Here is a 16,448-nt window from a genome sequence, read left to right on the forward strand (position 1 = left end):
ATACAGATGGCCCGAGACACACAAAAAAAACATTTTCTTACAAATCTTTGTCACACTCCGCCATCTAGCGGACAGTCATATGCCATATTACATAGGCTTACGTACATACCGTACATAGGCTTACGTACATACCGTACTTACAGACTTTTTTTTAATCACACGGTAAATGTATACATTCTCATAAAATGTAATAATTATTATTATTATTATTATAAATGTGATTTTTTTTTTTTACATGCATCCAAGTTCTGGAAAATTACTTGAACTGACAAGTGATGCAGTAACACACAAAAAGTCTCAGAAAGGTGTAGCTTTAAAGTAGTCCTCCAAAGGAATTATAGATGTGCCTCCAATCCAGTCCTGCAGCCATACTTGGATCAACTCGAGCCTCATGAAAAACCACTTGTGGCCCACTGGCCATTTGGCCATAGCAGGATGTCTGTAACAACAGCATACAAAGGGTAAATGGCTTGGCAACTACAGTAAGCTATAAAACTTTTCATCCTAATTCAGAGTTTAGCTAACACATTCTTCATTATTTGAATAGTCTTACACTTTGTGTACACAACGTGTACATAACATGTGTACATGCATAACTTTTATTACATAACTTTCAATACACATAGACTTGCCTGGAAAACATTGCCTCCTTAGCAAATGATATGTCTTCGGGAGGGACTTCCACCAACTTTCCAGTTAGTGTGAGTCGAGCACATCTCGGATCCTCAGGATCATACAACATTTGCCTAACAAATACGGGTATCATTTTTAAACCATACTTGTGCAGAATTACAGATGTTTCACAATTGTTTTGTCTTTGTTGGATGTTCCTTTACGTGGCTCACCTACAAAAGTCTCCCTCCGCCTCAGACAAGGTCAGAGATGCATGTGGGTTCATTTTCAAGTCGGAGACCGTGTCGTCCTTCGGAGTCACATAGAAGTAAATAATGCCCGTGCTATTGTCCAGTGGGCCATCACTGATTGAAAAGATGTTCCCAAATGGAATTCCTTTTGTCTGTGAATAAATACAAAAACATTAATCTAACATTCAATATAATATTATGATCTTTGATGAAGCTTATGGATGAGAGTTAATACATCCTACACTTCATCTGCAGAGTACAGATGATGACTCAAAAGCCTTCGTCTAGGGTGGACAACTCCTGTATGATTGAGAGCTCATACGCAGATTTAAGATTTAGTAGATTATTTTAGAAAGTAGTAAGCACATTTCATTGATTTAAGTTAAATCATACACGTGTTCCTTGGCCACCATAAATCCTTTATTTCTGGGTACAACAAAGTGTTGAAAATAGTTCCTCAATCTTGCATAAATGGTGAAAAATTGGACCAGATGGCATAACTATGACAAACATGCTACTGTAATGTTTGGTGCAGCCCTGTGAGGCGACTTCTGTTGTGATATTGGGCTATACAAAACCATTAAACTTGAAACTTGAACTTGAAACTGTAACACGTAGAGTTGTAGTGTTTTGATCGGTGTTATAAGTCGAAGGTCCAAAGGTGGATAAACAGCACACGGAGAGGGAATAGCTCCAGCGGAATCTTTAATTTCGCAACAATTAATAGAACAGCCTGTAACGTTTTACAGTGACTTTTATATGTGAACTCATATCCCTACGCCAAGAAGTAGTACCACCGTAAGAAAGGCAATGCATATGATGTTAGATGGATTTTAAAGAAACTTAAATACTGTTACACTACGATCAAGCTTCAGTTACCCCACGCCCAATTCACGTTTATTTTTGTATTTTTCCAGCAATTTTTTGTGTTGTGTTTGACTTGAAATTTCATCTGGATTGGCTTCAGTTACAGAAATTCAATAACCTTCAATCCCGGTAGTGATATAGATATTTAAATTGGTGGTGGAATATTCTGCATGCATAATGATTATTAGCAGACCACATTAAACAGGACGACTGCACCAGGGACATAGGATATTTGTGCTGGGAATAAAAAATGTGTGACTTTAAAGTAGGCATTAAAATGCTATTTTGCAAAAAAGAAATATTATACTATATGTTGTCTCATGAACAAAAAGCTCAAGGGCTTCAGCATCATTTAGTCTCGCACCATATTTGAAGCCGGCTGAACCATATGGCACATTTTTAAATTCATCCATCATTATTGTTTGTGCAAAATTCTGTCTAGCAACCATTGCATTTCAGCCTGGTTGTGTTCAATTCTTATAGTATCAATTATGAGGAAACTTAGAAAGTACAATACAGAACGCTTTTTGCAGCACTTTTTAGGGCCCCCACCCTGCTCTGGGCCCTGGGTACACAGTACCCTTTACCCCCCCAGTCCGACGCCCCTGCATGTAACAGCCATGTAACCCTCTTACCCTCTCTTGAGTTGAAATGGTTGACAGTACCCCCCAGTCACTGCTGTGGGCGATGTATCTGGCAGTCCTCGCGGTCTCTTGATGCGGAGGAGGGGTATTGCTGGCGGAGTTTTTCACCTTTACAACAGGGTACGAAAACAGTCGAGATGACAGCTGGGCGCCACTGTCTTCTTCGGACTTAGCTATTTCTCCAGGACTGTCACCCACCTTCTTCCACAGCCCCGCGGTGTCCACCAGCAGCGCCGGGGCCACCTCCTCTGACATGTCCGCGTCGTCCTCCACCACCACGTCGTTGTTGGAGACCACCCAGGACACCGAGCTCCTCAGGGTGTAGCCCCCGCACACACATAGCCCCGCGGCAATGAATGCCAGAGAAAAGTAACAGGCCCTCATGGAGAGAGTAATGCGGTCTCTCGACGCTCTCCTGTTGTTTACATACTCACGTGTACGACCTTCGCTTACACAAGTACAGTCAGAAAATACAGTGACCCCTACTGGTGAAATAGGGGGAAAACTGAAATAAATAAATAAATAAATAAATAAGGCTTAAGAGCATAAAGGAGGACAAAATACATTTCAGAAGTAAAGTCAGGTATAGCTCCTTAAAGACTGAAAGCCAATGTCATACAAAATACATTTTTAATTTTGTTTCTTTGTTATTTAGCACATCATCATAATAAAATGTAGACAAAGCTGTGTGCATACAGAATAAACAGGCTAAAATGTTTGAAATATAAAGATATGTATTTAAAAACTACATGAATGTCTAAAGTCGATTTAGTTCATTCGGGTTCAGTTCCAGGCTTCTATAAAAGTAATTAAGAACAAAACAAAAAACAGTGGGTACATTTAATTAAACAGTTTAAATCTCTGGCTTGCAAAATGTACATCGTGTAAATGTAAAGCTTTGTCACTCCAAACATCACAACCACAAATTGCAGTTTTCTCATATACAGCCTACTGTATCCCTTTCTCTTAAAAAATATGACCTGGCCGACAATCATAATATAAAAGATTATTTAAAAACCTTCTCTACTGGATGGATGTTATGTCTATAGCCAAAGTCTTTGTATCATATTTTAGTCCATGGTCTTATCACTCCAGGCCATTGATTTCCTTTTTGCCAGCTCTATCCATGACAGCTCCCCGTTGTCAGACAGAGACTGCAGAGAAGAGGACGGAGTGGAAGAGGGTGATGGCGCTGAACTGGGATCAGGAGTTTTACGAGGCCATTTTTCTTCTTTTGACTTCTCAGGAATCTTTTTAGAGGCCGACTCTGAAAACAAATCAGCAATTTTATTATCTACACTGTGACCATATACAGGAACTTTAACATACCAACTTACCGGTGTGCTTTGTTTCTAAAGCCACACTTGCTTTTGTCTCTTTACTTTGCGTTAATGGCTCACTTGGAGTTAAAGTTTCTTTTTTTTTCACTTCCACAGGTGGAGAGGATGTCCACTCAGCTTTTTTCTCCAAAAAAGCAGACTTCTTACTGAATGATCTACCCCAAACTGACTGCTGTGGCTCTTCCATTTGAGGTGCATCAGTCCTACATTCAGTAGTGTTATCTTGGGAAGACGGAGTAACAGCAAGACCTGTAGACTTTAGACTCTGAGTTCTCCAAAGAGGCTGCTGAGAAGTGCTGTGTGGACTAGAAAGGGTGCTTTCTACATGTCGAACAGACCGCAGGGGTGATTCACTGATCCATATATTTCCTTGAGTCACAGATTGGGTGACTGGCTCTGTGGAAGTTGGCTGTGACACTGTAGGTTTAATTTGTGCTTCTTTAAAAGGAGATGCCTTTGGTGTGTTCTGCTGTGCTGAGGTTGAAGGTAGTAATTGTTTGACAGTTTGTGCTGGAGTTTTGTTTTGCTCTATTTCTGTTTTCACAGCATCACTTAATGGCAGATTTGTACTTTTTGCATTCTGTGTGTCTGCAAGTGCTTGATTTAATGTCTGATCTTGTGTTTTTTGTAAAGGAGCTGCAGTCTTTCCCCCAGTCAAATCTCGAGGAAATTTACTTGTAAAAAGATTCTGAAGGCTTTTAGTCTTTTCCATAGCCATGCTCATCCAGGACACTTCTGTAGAAGTGGCATGTGACTGGGGCCCCTGAGGGGCCTGAGGAACCCCTTTCACTTGTGTGGGCTGGGCCTCAGCAGAGCCCAGTGGGGGGTGAACAAGGGGAGTAGGTGTTTGTTTGGTTGAAACACTGGCAGCAGATGAAGCTGTAGATACATCTAAGGAAAGACACAATTCTATTAGACATGCCTGATAGCACAGCGAGGTATGTTAACGAGTTTAAAGGTCTGGTCAGCAGTAATCAGCAGTAAGAATCATTTTCTGCGATTACTGTATTAACCATGTGTATAGCATTTATTTACATTATCAGATCTAACAGACTATGCAATACATAACTGATAACGTGCATAAGGAACTGAGTTGATCTAAAACTTACCTGGTTTTGTTTCTTCAGTCGTACAGGTTGTTTTCTTAGACATCTGGTCAGCATTATTACTTGTGCGTTGTGTTTTCTCATCAGTAGCTGCTGATCTAGAATATTCATTTGAATCTGCTTCAGCCCTCAGCCTAACAGACTGGGAGGTGGACCGTAATTTAATACCAAATGTTGTCTTTCTTTCTTCCTGTTCAAACTCTTTAACTGTCTCAGCATTATCTGTGCCTGTGATTTTATTTTTTGACTCTGTGGCTGAATCCACCTTCCTAACACTGTCCTTTATTGTCCATGTTTTTTCTCTCCCCAGATTAAGTGGGGCCCCACTAGGTTTTAAATCCACTTTAGGGCTAATGTTTGGGAAGGAAGTGTCCAGTCGTTTCCCCCCTGTTTTTATCCAAGCAGCATCACAAACCCCGGTGAAGCTGCCTGAGCGTGGTCTTTCCTCCTCTTCCTTCCTTTTGGAGGCAGAAACTGATAAATGAAAGGAAACAGAGTCTGGGAGAGGCCTCTTAATGGCTGCTGTCCTGTCTGTCTCATATGACACAAATGTAGAACATAAAGAAGGTTCTGGGCTCGCAGATTTTGGCTCAGCAAACACTGTTTTAGTCTTCATATCAGTCCAAGTCTTGTTTTGTGTTTCCCTCAAAAATTGCATGTCAACTGTTCCAGAGATCTCAGACTTTCCCTTCACTTCAGAAGGAATAAAAGATGAATGTGGTCGGGGCATTACATCTGCAGGTCTGTGAGATTTTGGTCGAAGAATCTGAGTTGTGACTGTGGGCATTTTTTCAAGAATAGCAATGTCCTGTTGGGAAGGCCCAAAGCCAGGTGTCTTGGACGTAGGTTCAGGATTTGTGGGTTCTGTTAGCACTGATGTCGTTTCATTAGGTTTTGAATCCACTATTTCTCTTTTAGGCTCTTCTTGGATGTCTGGCTGTCCATCCTCCTCTTTAAGGGTTTCTGAGGTTGTTAAGTCAGATATTAAAGATGCGGCGTCAACCTGCAAATGAAAACAATTACCAGTCAATTCTAATGTATATTTTCGATGCAATACAGCCGAATATAAGGTTTATGTTTTGGGTGAATGATGTGTGAGTGAGTTGTTGATGCTAGTTGGAGGCCCAGGGTAGCTGTAGCTACAAAAGTAGTATGGAGTGAATTAATAAAATGCACCAAACTGTAGCGCTATACAAGACAAATACATAATCATTATGTTTTGTAGATCCAGTACATCATCCAACCTTATTAGAAAAGAAATATTTATTGCTTCGTTCTCATTTGCTGATTATTTCTTAATGACATTGAACTTTCACGTCCGACAGTATTGCTATTGTATTATGTATAATGTTTCTGTTATTGTGCAGCCCTGGATATAGCATGTAATTATTAGGATGAAATTCAGACCGTTGAGTGCCTCTTCTTGGAGCTGGCCCTCTGGTTGCGGGGTTTAATGGAGAGTCGGTGACGGGCAGCAGAGGTGTCTAAACTGGGGGTGAACTGAGCTGGAGCGCTGAAGTCTAGTGGCACCTCATCGATGGGAGAGGTGGATTTTGGAGGAGCAGATTTGGTTAGTGCAAGGATGGGCAGGACAGGATTAGCAGACATTTGGGATAAGACCTGAAAAATAAGAAAAGAGTACAAAAAAAAGGCGTAATAATAAGAATACAACCAAATAAGTCAACCAAATTCACATTGGTACATGTCTTACAAATGCTCTCTTGCAGCTATATAAACATTTCGGTATATACTGTACTCTGCATTTTGTGTATAGTGTGATATGTGCTCGAGCATATTTGAAATGATTCTTACAAATTATTTCACAGGACAAATGCTTTTCCACAATATATGTGATCTGACAGGACTTTGAAGTGGTGGTGGTGGTTTCTTGGTCTTAACTTGATCTGATAAACAGAGACATAACCTGTTCAAACATTAACGTGCTGAGAGGACTGTAAACTCTGGGCATGTGTACTTGGTTTCCACATCACTGCTCTGTTGACTAAGACAATGGTATTAATAAAACCTATACATTTAGAAGCACCTTATTGAGGTTGCCCTGTGTAGTGTGCCTCTCTGTCGTCTCTGATTGGTTTAGGACATCTTCTTCTGAGCGACTAGTTTCATCTTCTGAACGTTTGATTGGAGGATTCATAGGAGGCAGCCCCAAGTGAAACTTTTGTTGCTGGAGCTTTTCCTAAAACAAAGTATTAAGATAAGATAAGATAAGATCAACTTTATTGTCCAATTGGGAAATTTGTCTTGGACTTTCCATGCTGTGGTTCACACAATAACAACATTAACATTAAATATGACGCTTTATCATAAAATATCCAGGTTCGTAGTGATTAAAAATGCGTACCTGTAGTGCTTTGATTTTGCTGTGAACATTCTCCTGGGATAAAACTCTAGTTGGTTCAGCCTCAGTTGTTGAGGCTTGATCTGCCAAAAAGATGCTGTCATGAGACAACGCTCGCGATGCCATGACTCCTGGATTACACCTAGATGGACATGAAATAAAGTATGAAATAAAAACAGTATATAACCAAATATTTGTATACAAGACAATTGATATAATTACAGTAGATCTTCATTAGATCCAAGCTCCTCGGCTGCGATATCACTGGCAGACTGGCTGAGTTTTCTACTTGTTTCTCCTGTTTTCTTGCTCTTTCTAAAAAGACGCGTTTTTATTGATTTCAGCTTTGACCTTTTGTGACCTAAGGATGAAACATTGTAACACATGTAACATTTATCAGTTCATCATAATCTAAAGTTTCTATTTACATCCAACAACCTCTCTCCTTACACTGCTTTAACACATTGATTATATAATCTCACCTGGAGCGTCCCCAGTGCTTTCTTCTGTTTCGCCCGAGAAAACCTCCATGTGTCTGGTCCTACAGCAAAGACAGAGAGAAAGAATAATATATGAAAAGTCAGTGCGCCCTCCAAAATACAGTCTTCTCAAGCCAGAACAAGCTGTGTTCCTTGGTGAAGAATTACAGAGATAGCTAGCTTGAGGTTGAATTGAGATCAAAGGTTTATTGTGTTATCAGCACAGTTACAAGCCTTGCAGCTGCGAGTATTGAGACAAGGAGTGACTTTAGTTTGCAGCAAGAACAAGCTGTATTTGACCAAGTAATACCAGGTTGGATCAAGACACGACTAAACTAGGTCTAAATTAGAAGTAAATTGGACTGAGTTATATCTAAACTAGGTGTAAATCATGTCTGAACCAGAAACACACTGCATTACTTAGGAATATAATAAATGATCTTTAATTTAAAAGAAGTTTAACAACCACTGCTGCAGATGTATCAATATATAGAACCAGATCAACCAGATTTATGACAGATGTGTTCCACAAGTGCAATAAAAAAAAGTGTTTCCCAATGAGTGGGTCACAGCCCAAAGTTAGGTTAGAAAAAGCAACAACAATTTATGCTATATTCTGCTATTAGAATCTGAAACAAAATAATTCTATGATGCATACAATGTCATGGTGTTGTTGCTTGTAGCCTAGAAACTGGTGTCCCAGGAGTATGTCATGTTGCTTGATAAGAGAAGTGACAGCCTAAGAATAAACACGCAAAGTCCACATTGGCACTACAATATCCATGACTGCACTACAATAACCATGACTGCACACCTGTCCTTGTTGAAACTATTTAAAGGTGAGCCCTTAAAATAAATATAAACATGTTCTCATTCAGAGACAGCTAGAATATAGCCCCATCAGCAACACACAGGATAATCTGTTGGTGGATTATTAACATTGCTGAGAGATCTTTGTAAGATTTCACAGCACAATAATCCACAGTTAGGGCTAAATCACTGGCTCCTAAAGCCACAAACATATCTAAATGTTCCTGACATTAACGGGGAAAGTCTTAGACGAACAATTTTACACAACACACAGACTGACACATTTGCACAGCATTGAGGCTCACCGTGTGTCTGTGGCAGCAGCTGTGCCTCTCCTTGTGCCTGTCCTCTGCTTTTCAGACGCCTGGTTTGTCTTGTTCACAAACTGTCCCAGTCCTGATGTGTAAACCTCAGGCCAGCAGTGCACACATCTCCGAAGGCAGAGCAGTCTGGAGGAGGGGACGTCTAAGGAGAGTGAAAGTCATGCACTGAGAAAGGAAGAGAGGTCACTCCATGACAGAGTAAGCAAATGCACAAAGAGAAAAGAGGACAGAATGAAGCGAGGGAGAGAGAGAGAAAGAGAGAGATACTCTATTACATTAGTGGCACACTGTGGCCCTCTGCGCTAAGCTCCTTATAAAACGCTAACCTGATTTTTAGGCCCAGAAATGAAAAGAGGGGGAAAAAGCCCCAGCTGGAAAGGGGACAGATGCACAGGAATTACTGATGATGAACTGTTAACATTTTACACCAGTACATTTACATGCACAGAAGAGGTATTTTGTAAAAAATGAAAAAAAAAAAAAACATCTCACCATAAATAAATAAAGTGGATTGTTAAGTTGTCTATTTTGTTTGAGTATTAATCTTTGCTAGAAGATTATTATCATCACTACAGCAATAGCATGTCACCAAGACAACGTAAACAAAAACTGATTGATTCCTTTTGTTGTGAGATTCATCATTGATGATCATCCCACAGGACACAATCCTGAGATGGAATCACTATCTAGGCCACTGGGCTAGTGCCATTTAGAGGGAGGGGGGCAGGAAGTGGGTGGCAGCGGACGTCCCAGAGTGTACGTATGTAGTGTTCCCGAAGGCTTCTCTTCTCACAAATCCTTATCCCTGCCTACAAAATATAAAACCCAGCCATTAACATCTGGATTACAGGCAGTAAACCACATCTAGTGGTGAACTGCTGTTACTTTCCCTATAGAGGTTATATGTATAGGGTATCAACGTTAAGTCATGAAAAGAATGAAAAATGTGAATGCTTAATAAATGTCTATGAAGATGCGCATGTTTACTTTCTTTCATAAATTGATATCATTACAATAAAGGGGCCATATTATGGTAAATTCACTTTTTTACTTTTTGTTAATCACTCAAAAATCAGCAACATTTATTAAATTTACGCATGTTTGAGTGATCCTGCAGATTCATTTCAATCAGTCTCTCTCAGGAGTTCAAAACGCTTGTCCCAACCTGCGGATGTCGTGAGGTTATGATCATTTGCTTTTAAAGACCAGACTGTTTCATCAGACTTGTGCACATTCCAGTGTTCAGATTGCCTCCAGTACAAATACCTTGTTGCTAATAGCTTGCCCGCTAAGCTTAGAGGTGTGATATGTACTTTAATTTAAAGCTCAACTGATAATATGAAAAAGGGGAGAAAAAGCCTGAATAAAGCATAGTCATATTCTGAGTCTTGTACACACCAAGAAGCGAAATGCCTTGCAATAATTATTTTATTTGTCAACCGTCATTTGTTTTCCATTATATTATAATGAAGTGTTAAAGGTATGTAAGAACAGGCATAGAAAAATGCTTTATTAAAAATCTCCACAATATGGCAACATTAACAGCATCAGTAAAGCTTTAAAGCACAAATTCAGTATAATTAGAGTCAATTCAATTGAGATTTGTTATGATGAATTCAAGATATTTCTAAAAATAAACATGTGATTTAAAATTCAGATTTCATAATGTTTTTGTGTGTTTGGTGTGAAAAATATCTACAGTTGTCTCATGGCACTGTCTGAGATCATAGTCACAATAACCAATGGAGAATCTGCCCTGGGAGAAGAGTTTAACAATTTAATTTATGGTTACATCATTAAAAACAATAATCATATCATCAAAAATAATGGTGTAATCTCTGACACATTATAAAAATCTTACTTTTGGTCTCTTGAAGAAATCCAGGCCTCTTCCTATCTTTATGATCCATCCATTGTCAAATCTAAATATATTCATTTTATAGAGTTAACTAAGGTGTCACTTAAAAATGGAGTCAGGTCTATGCATAGTCTTAAACACAAATCACGTAAATCCTTCACTGACACATGTGGCAACTTACCTTATCTCTCTGTCATGTATGGTAGCGGAATAGTCCACATTCAGAGTGACTCCTTGAGCCCTGAGACTTTCTTTAATTTCAGCCAAGGCACTAGTTTGTTGACCATCTGCCTATAAATAAAGAGTAACAAGAGGTAAATCAAAGGCAGCTCCTCTTGTTTACAACATATAAAGTGATTTATTAAAAAAAAAAACCTACATCCTCTTGTGAAGTGAGGAGATGGATTGCTTTCACTTTGCATACACCTTTGAGTAGCATTTCACAAAATCGCAGGAAGTTATAAAGCTGTAAAAACAATATAGATGTAAAAAAAAACCTCATATATCTGTCATCAAATGTAAACTGATTAATTGGCATGAAGTGTGACCTGATGTGTGTGTCGTATATATGGGTCTTGTATCCACACTTCTGTAAGTGCATTGCTCATGTAGGGTTTAAAAAGAGTCTCGTAGCTGTAACCAGTGGCATCATCAGCTATCTTTATTTGTTCATGGTACTTTCCATCTGAAATGTAAATAAAATAGATAAAAAATTACAGAAATGCACACTGAAAGTAGAGTGAGTAAGAACAAAAAAAAAGAGTAGAAATGTAAGCTCAATCACTTCACTTTGACACATTTTGTACACCTTACAGCTCATTGTAATTTAACATGTGTGGTTACACATGTGTGACACATATAGACGTGTAAATATAAATTCACCCTCTTTCAGCTGGTTGACATGACCCTTGATTTGCTCAGCTCGGTCCATGTAACCCTTTATTCTCTCTCTGTAATGTCCTCTTTTTGAGTCGTCTTTCACTGCTGCTGACACAGAGACAAAGATGTAAATAACAACAAAGTATTTCTGTAGTCTATTTATACATCATCCAATTCAGCAGTATAATTACAACATTTCAACACGTCCATCAGCAGCTGGATTCCTTCTTGGTAGCACACCAGGGACTCTTGAAAGCGGCCACTCTGATCCAGCTCCACAGCGCGTTTTAGGACAGACACGGCGGATGTTTCCATCCCTGACACATGATTTTGTGTCATTCTATCAATTCTTGATCATTTAACCTTAAAAAACAGCTAATTTATCATGAGAACAGTTGACAGTGCTGTTCTTGGCTCCTTTCCTCCTTTCCTGGACAAGCATGAGTGTCACACAAAAATAATCCCGTAGAAATACACTATAAATCCCACAGTTATAGCGACATATTTTCAGGCAAATACACATGTAAAATACACACATACCAAAATAAAGAGATTCTTATAAAGGAAAACCCTTTATGTTAAAAAATAAAAAAATAAAAATCCTATAGGAACAGTTTTTCGTCAGTAAGGTATCACTCCGGTACGATTTCAATGTTACCCCACAACGACTTCCTTTATCTGGCATGAAACGCACTGAATGGTACAATTATGCTTATTTATATAGACGTTTTGTGTGTGTCTTAGTGTTTCATACAGTAAAATATGGTCGAGTTTTCTCCCCGTGTTCTAAGTTATATCTTTTGATAAGGGTTCATTTGTTGACGTTTCTCTTAACCTTGGTCATGTTCCCCTAGGTGACGGTAACTACCCAATGGCTGGCGTGTGTCAAGGTTTACGGTCCATTTCCAAAGAGGTACAAACCTTGGAGCACTTTGAAGTGAGACCTTGGATAAAACCACGATGCTAGAATTTATTTTGTCGCCTGTATCTTTCTCAGATCCTCACGAGAGCCACTCAGTTACCATGTATTGTGGTGGCGCGTGGAAAATTCACCAAATCAAGAATACCCCGAGAGGTACCTCTTGTATAAGTTTCGATACAGAATACTAAGAAAGGAATACTGTATTTTTTTTTATTTAATTTTGATTCCTTTAATCCTCATAAAGGGGGCATTGGCAGTGAATTCTATTTCAATCTGGGTTGTGTTTCAGATTTTTGATGAGCGATCAAAGGAGCATGACAAATATGGGGGTGACCCAGAGCAACCTCATAAACTGCATCTAGTAACGCGTGTGAAAAGTACAATTCGTCGGCCATACTGGGAAAAAGAGATGATGAAAAGTCTGGGGTTGCATAAGGTAATATATTCATTTGTGGAATTTAATATTACTTTTGACTTACAACTTTCAAACGCTTACTTTTAAGTTGATTACTACTAGTGTATTACTAAGATGTGGATTTTTGTTATCTACTTAGATGCATGCTCCTGTAATTCATAAAAATACACCAGCAATGAATCACCAGCTGAAATATGTCAAGCATCTTGTGAGGTAAGATTCATTTCCCGTATTAATTTATCACATAATTTCCATTTTCAGCTATTTTATTTGTAACTTATTAAAAAGTGTGCTTTCTTGGTTCTTCATTGCTCATTCTCAAGGATACAGCCACTTAAGCTGCCTTTTGGACTTCCTGCAGAGGAAGACATGGCAGACACATACATCAACACTAAAGGAGAGTTGATAGTAAAGCGTCTGTTGAAGCCAGTGGAACCCAAGGCTATTGACTCCTAGTAAATGTGTTATTTATTCTGTACTTGTAAATAAAATATCTTTACATGTATTATTCATGCAACTAAGAAGAAACTCCTCTACTACAATCACTTAACAAAAACAGTGTTTCAAGTGCATCAATCTGCAAGTTTTTAAACTTTAGTTTGTTCTTTTGTGCACGTTACAAGTCAAATGATAAAATGTAACATTACTTTCATAAATCAAAGGCATTACAAAGTGATTGACATCCAAATGTTTCTGCTACAACAACTTTGCTTTTGCATTACTGTTCTCTATGAATCCAACTGCTTAATGACCAAAAACTATAATGAGTGATGTTAAAGATGCAAGACATATTTTCAGAAAGCAGAATGGCTTTAGAGAAAGTGTGGTTTGATATTTTTAATAGTTTCAATTTATTGGACATGGGCAGGAAGTGACAGAAAATGTCCCCATGTTTTTGTTTGTCATCTCTGACAGATCACTCTCACAAGTCAATCTCTGAACTACAGGCCTCTAGGCTTTAAGTTTAAATAATTGTTAATTCCGACATGTGCAACATTAGATTATCAAAAAGAAAAAATGCATTGGAAGAAAAATCATTTATGACAGTAAAAACACACTGAGAAAAAGTCCATATTTAAATGGCAAATAAAATCAATGTGGTTTTATATCAGTCACAGACATAATTGAATCCTAAAACGCTTTAACTTTAAAATCATGTAACTAAAATAATGTCACTGTGGAGTGATTGTTTCAATCTGATTCGAGGCTTTGGCACAAACGCTTCAACTGCTTTGAAGTTTCATGAAGCTTCACTTGGCCCATCCTTAGTTATACCAGTGAAACATGAGTCAGAATTCTATGGAACTATCCCTGTGTCAGAAAAAGAAAAGAAAAAAACATGATTCTACCCAACTTTACTTCATTAAATTGATTAAAGTCTGTAAGATTACAAAGTGAGGAGAGTAATATTTGAAAGTAAAGTGTCAAGGTAGACTCCCTAGCCTTCTGATTGAACCAGAAAGCCGTTCCTAGTTTGCAAAATGAAGAAAGCAGGAACAACATTTCTTAAGTGAACAATCTTGTTTGGGCTTGACAGGCCAGTTCACATGAAAGCTTGTCTCATTGGTCAAAGGCCCAGGGATTCTAATAATATGTCGTCAAATTGCAGACCCATGGTCAATTACACGCAATCTATTACATTTGTAAAACATTTAAACTAACAGACTATAACTTTAATACATACCACAGATAAAATCCTTCAAACTAATAATTACAAAAGGATTAAAACCTGTCATATCAACTTAAAGGATTTACACAAAATAGGCTGTTGTGAACTTTTAATCAGGAAGTCCTGATCGCAAAACCAGGGGGAGTTGGTGAGTTTCAGTCATCTTCAGAATCTGAATCAGAGTCATATCCTCGTCCTCTGATAGTTTTCTTTTCCACTTTTGTTAATTTTGTCACAGCCTTTTTAGTCACTGTTGGAGGCTCCATCAAGTTGCCGCTATAAAAAAAATAAGAATCACAAGCTCAATTTAAAAAAAAGTAATTATAATGCTTATCTTTCTTATGAACCTCAATTCTTACCTGTAGCTGATGACATCTGCACAACCAAGTCTCCATTCAAGCATGTCTGTGGAAAACTCGTCTGTATTGCCAAGATCTGTAAATCCAACCACATAGTCCTTTGTTTTTCCATCAATAAGAAGAGCCAATGTGGGAATGACTTTGATTCGAAGCCTCTCTGACAGAAATGGTGCCTTCTCCACATTCAGTTTAAGAAATTTTGTTTCAACATGCTTTTTAGCCAAGATGGCCAGGTGTTTGTCAAGGATCTTGCATCTGTATTTGAGACAAATACATATTGATAAACATATTATAATGTATGGCAGCGTAATACCTTAAAAGCAGAAAATGACTACAGTACAATAGAAAATTGTGTAATAACGGTCTATACGCACCTGAAAGTGGAGTCTTTGTAGAAATGACAGACAACCTTTTTGCTTTCTTTAACTTCACCAAAAAAGTCTTTCTCACTTGGAATTTCTCTGTATTCTCCATGACCTTTTGACAACCATTCCTTGGTAAAACAAAATATGGAATGGAAATGAAAAAGAGGGTGAGCGTAGTCCATATTACAATGACATAATGAGCACACTTACCTGTTTTTGTTTCTGTGCTTTTTTGAGAGCTTCTAATCGCTTTTGTTTTAACCTCTCCAAATCATCTTCCTCCAATTCATTCAGTTTGCTCAGTTCAGAATCTACTTGCTCTTCCACCTTTTCCAAAGCCTTTGTTAAGATGTCCATTGGTTGAGTAGCCATCACTGAATGTTTAAAATGCAATCTAAAGGAATAACAAAGGAAAGAAAAGCATCAATATTAATATTTTAAAGTGATAGGGAACGTGGAAGTAAAGTAAAAACAAATACAGAAAAGATCTAAGACAATGTAGTCAACAGTTAAGTGGGTGGGCCACACCAAAGCAGATCAACTGCGGCGACTGTCAAAGGAGCGTCCCTTTCAACAAAGCCATAGTGACACGCCACAGGCTGCACCTTCAATGTATCAAGTTACGCATGTAACATCGTTTCTAACACACTGCAGGTAATGCCATCAAATAAATATGAATTCTAGTTGTACATGTTGACTTGATAACATTTGGCTGTGGGGAGGATTTGATTTAACACCCCATTGCTAAATTTGCTTGGCTAACTGGCTGTTAGCATGCTAACGGCTGGTGTTGAGCGCCCACCATAAAACGTAGCGTTTCATTACGAAGCTCGTTAACATGAAATGAAAACATATTGTTTTCTAGCATGTAACATATATTTACTATGACCAAAGGAAATGATACGCCTCAGTTTAAACATGGATCTTTGCTTTTACCTGTACGCCGCTAGCCTGCCGATGCGCCAAATAGCCCTTGTACGGAAGTTACGTTACTGCAGGTCACTGCGTCATGAGTGCAGTGCTTCCCCCTCCCTCCCTTTTTTTTTTATATCATTTTAGTAGACATTTCAATTACGCGTAACAAACGAATTGATAACACAATTGACAGTTTATTTACAAAGACTTAAAAAAATGTACAAACGTTCACAGCTTCAGGTCTTCAGGCACAAGCCAGTCTGAAAATGGCAAAA

The 16,448-nt window shown here is 38.4% G+C and overlaps 5 protein-coding genes across 8 annotated transcripts; 1 reads left to right on the forward strand and 4 right to left on the reverse strand.

Annotated features, from left to right (window-relative positions):
• Window positions 1-121: 121 nt before the first annotated feature.
• On the reverse strand, window positions 122-2,840 carry creg2 (cellular repressor of E1A-stimulated genes 2). The gene is made up of 4 exons (XM_079562587.1): window positions 2,366-2,840; window positions 846-1,015; window positions 621-746; window positions 122-439 (listed from the first exon to the last, which is right to left on the reverse strand). The coding sequence occupies exons 1-4, from the start codon at window positions 2,756-2,758 to the stop codon at window positions 298-300; spliced, it is 831 nt and encodes a 276-aa protein (XP_079418713.1). The 5' UTR covers window positions 2,759-2,840; the 3' UTR covers window positions 122-297.
• cracdla (cracd like a) lies at window positions 2,792-9,223 on the reverse strand. Of its 2 annotated transcripts, none has more exons than XM_079562583.1 (9): window positions 8,774-9,223; window positions 7,662-7,714; window positions 7,402-7,540; window positions 7,183-7,321; window positions 6,865-7,017; window positions 6,228-6,440; window positions 4,824-5,823; window positions 3,803-4,605; window positions 2,792-2,879 (listed from the first exon to the last, which is right to left on the reverse strand). In XM_079562583.1, the coding sequence occupies exons 2-9, from the start codon at window positions 7,708-7,710 to the stop codon at window positions 2,838-2,840; spliced, it is 2,538 nt and encodes an 845-aa protein (XP_079418709.1). In that variant the 5' UTR covers window positions 7,711-7,714; window positions 8,774-9,223; the 3' UTR covers window positions 2,792-2,837. The 2 variants fall into 2 exon arrangements, with proteins under 2 accessions (XP_079418709.1, XP_079418708.1); XM_079562582.1 differs by lacking the exon at window positions 2,792-2,879 and adding an exon at window positions 3,420-3,641 and having other exon boundaries at window positions 3,712-4,605.
• Window positions 9,224-10,250: 1,027 nt separating this feature from the next.
• Window positions 10,251-11,969, reverse strand: mitd1 (MIT, microtubule interacting and transport, domain containing 1). 3 transcript variants are annotated; one of them, XM_079563123.1, is made up of 7 exons: window positions 11,723-11,969; window positions 11,532-11,633; window positions 11,198-11,334; window positions 11,029-11,115; window positions 10,831-10,940; window positions 10,653-10,713; window positions 10,251-10,547 (listed from the first exon to the last, which is right to left on the reverse strand). In XM_079563123.1, exons 1-7 carry the CDS (start codon window positions 11,865-11,867, stop codon window positions 10,452-10,454), a joined length of 738 nt encoding a protein of 245 aa, XP_079419249.1. In that variant the 5' UTR covers window positions 11,868-11,969; the 3' UTR covers window positions 10,251-10,451. The 3 variants fall into 3 exon arrangements, with proteins under 3 accessions (XP_079419249.1, XP_079419248.1, XP_079419247.1); XM_079563122.1 differs by having other exon boundaries at window positions 11,720-11,969; XM_079563121.1 differs by having other exon boundaries at window positions 11,532-11,636; window positions 11,720-11,969.
• Window positions 11,970-12,153: 184 nt separating this feature from the next.
• On the forward strand, window positions 12,154-13,410 carry mrpl30 (mitochondrial ribosomal protein L30). The gene is made up of 6 exons (XM_079562516.1): window positions 12,154-12,228; window positions 12,383-12,441; window positions 12,526-12,603; window positions 12,740-12,886; window positions 13,005-13,078; window positions 13,189-13,410. Exons 2-6 carry the CDS (start codon window positions 12,400-12,402, stop codon window positions 13,319-13,321), a joined length of 474 nt encoding a protein of 157 aa, XP_079418642.1. The 5' UTR covers window positions 12,154-12,228; window positions 12,383-12,399; the 3' UTR covers window positions 13,322-13,410.
• A 1,044-nt stretch (window positions 13,411-14,454) lies between these two features.
• On the reverse strand, window positions 14,455-16,269 carry txndc9 (thioredoxin domain containing 9). The gene is made up of 5 exons (XM_079562621.1): window positions 16,195-16,269; window positions 15,469-15,652; window positions 15,268-15,386; window positions 14,894-15,148; window positions 14,455-14,810 (listed from the first exon to the last, which is right to left on the reverse strand). The coding sequence occupies exons 2-5, from the start codon at window positions 15,628-15,630 to the stop codon at window positions 14,690-14,692; spliced, it is 657 nt and encodes a 218-aa protein (XP_079418747.1). The 5' UTR covers window positions 15,631-15,652; window positions 16,195-16,269; the 3' UTR covers window positions 14,455-14,689.
• Window positions 16,270-16,448: the final 179 nt, after the last annotated feature.

This window comes from Gobius niger (genome assembly GCF_951799975.1).
Source record: "Gobius niger genome assembly, chromosome: 9".
In the NCBI taxonomy this organism is placed as follows: Eukaryota; Metazoa; Chordata; class Actinopteri; order Gobiiformes; family Gobiidae; genus Gobius; species Gobius niger.

Excerpts from the sequence above, each read along its gene's own strand:
- creg2 (XM_079562587.1), bottom strand. The coding sequence starts at position 2,758 with ATGAGGGCCTGTTACTTTTCTCTGGCATTCATTGCCGCGGGGCTATGT. Across the intron at positions 1,016-2,365 it reads CCATTTCAACTCAAGAGAGG|ACAAAAGGAATTCCATTTGG; the intron begins GTAAGAGGGTTA and ends ATTTATTCACAG. Across the intron at positions 440-620 it reads TTTTCCAGGCAAGTCTATGT|ACATCCTGCTATGGCCAAAT; the intron begins GTATTGAAAGTT and ends CTGTTGTTACAG.
- cracdla (XM_079562582.1), bottom strand. The coding sequence starts at position 7,710 with ATGGAGGTTTTCTCGGGCGAAACAGAAGAAAGCACTGGGGACGCTCCA. Across the intron at positions 7,018-7,182 it reads GCAAAATCAAAGCACTACAG|GAAAAGCTCCAGCAACAAAA; the intron begins GTACGCATTTTT and ends ACTTTGTTTTAG. Across the intron at positions 4,606-4,823 it reads GACTGAAGAAACAAAACCAG|ATGTATCTACAGCTTCATCT; the intron begins GTAAGTTTTAGA and ends GTCTTTCCTTAG.
- mitd1 (XM_079563121.1), bottom strand. The coding sequence starts at position 11,867 with ATGACACAAAATCATGTGTCAGGGATGGAAACATCCGCCGTGTCTGTC. Across the intron at positions 11,116-11,197 it reads ATATACGACACACACATCAG|CTTTATAACTTCCTGCGATT; the intron begins GTCACACTTCAT and ends TTGTTTTTACAG. Across the intron at positions 10,548-10,652 it reads ATTTCTTCAAGAGACCAAAA|GGCAGATTCTCCATTGGTTA; the intron begins GTAAGATTTTTA and ends CTCTTCTCCCAG.
- txndc9 (XM_079562621.1), bottom strand. The coding sequence starts at position 15,630 with ATGGCTACTCAACCAATGGACATCTTAACAAAGGCTTTGGAAAAGGTG. Across the intron at positions 15,387-15,468 it reads AAGCACAGAAACAAAAACAG|GAATGGTTGTCAAAAGGTCA; the intron begins GTAAGTGTGCTC and ends TGTTTTACCAAG. Across the intron at positions 14,811-14,893 it reads GCAGATGTCATCAGCTACAG|CGGCAACTTGATGGAGCCTC; the intron begins GTAAGAATTGAG and ends TTTTTTTTATAG.
- mrpl30 (XM_079562516.1), top strand. The coding sequence starts at position 12,400 with ATGGCTGGCGTGTGTCAAGGTTTACGGTCCATTTCCAAAGAG. Across the intron at positions 12,442-12,525 it reads TACGGTCCATTTCCAAAGAG|ATCCTCACGAGAGCCACTCA; the intron begins GTACAAACCTTG and ends TATCTTTCTCAG. Across the intron at positions 13,079-13,188 it reads TATGTCAAGCATCTTGTGAG|GATACAGCCACTTAAGCTGC; the intron begins GTAAGATTCATT and ends CTCATTCTCAAG.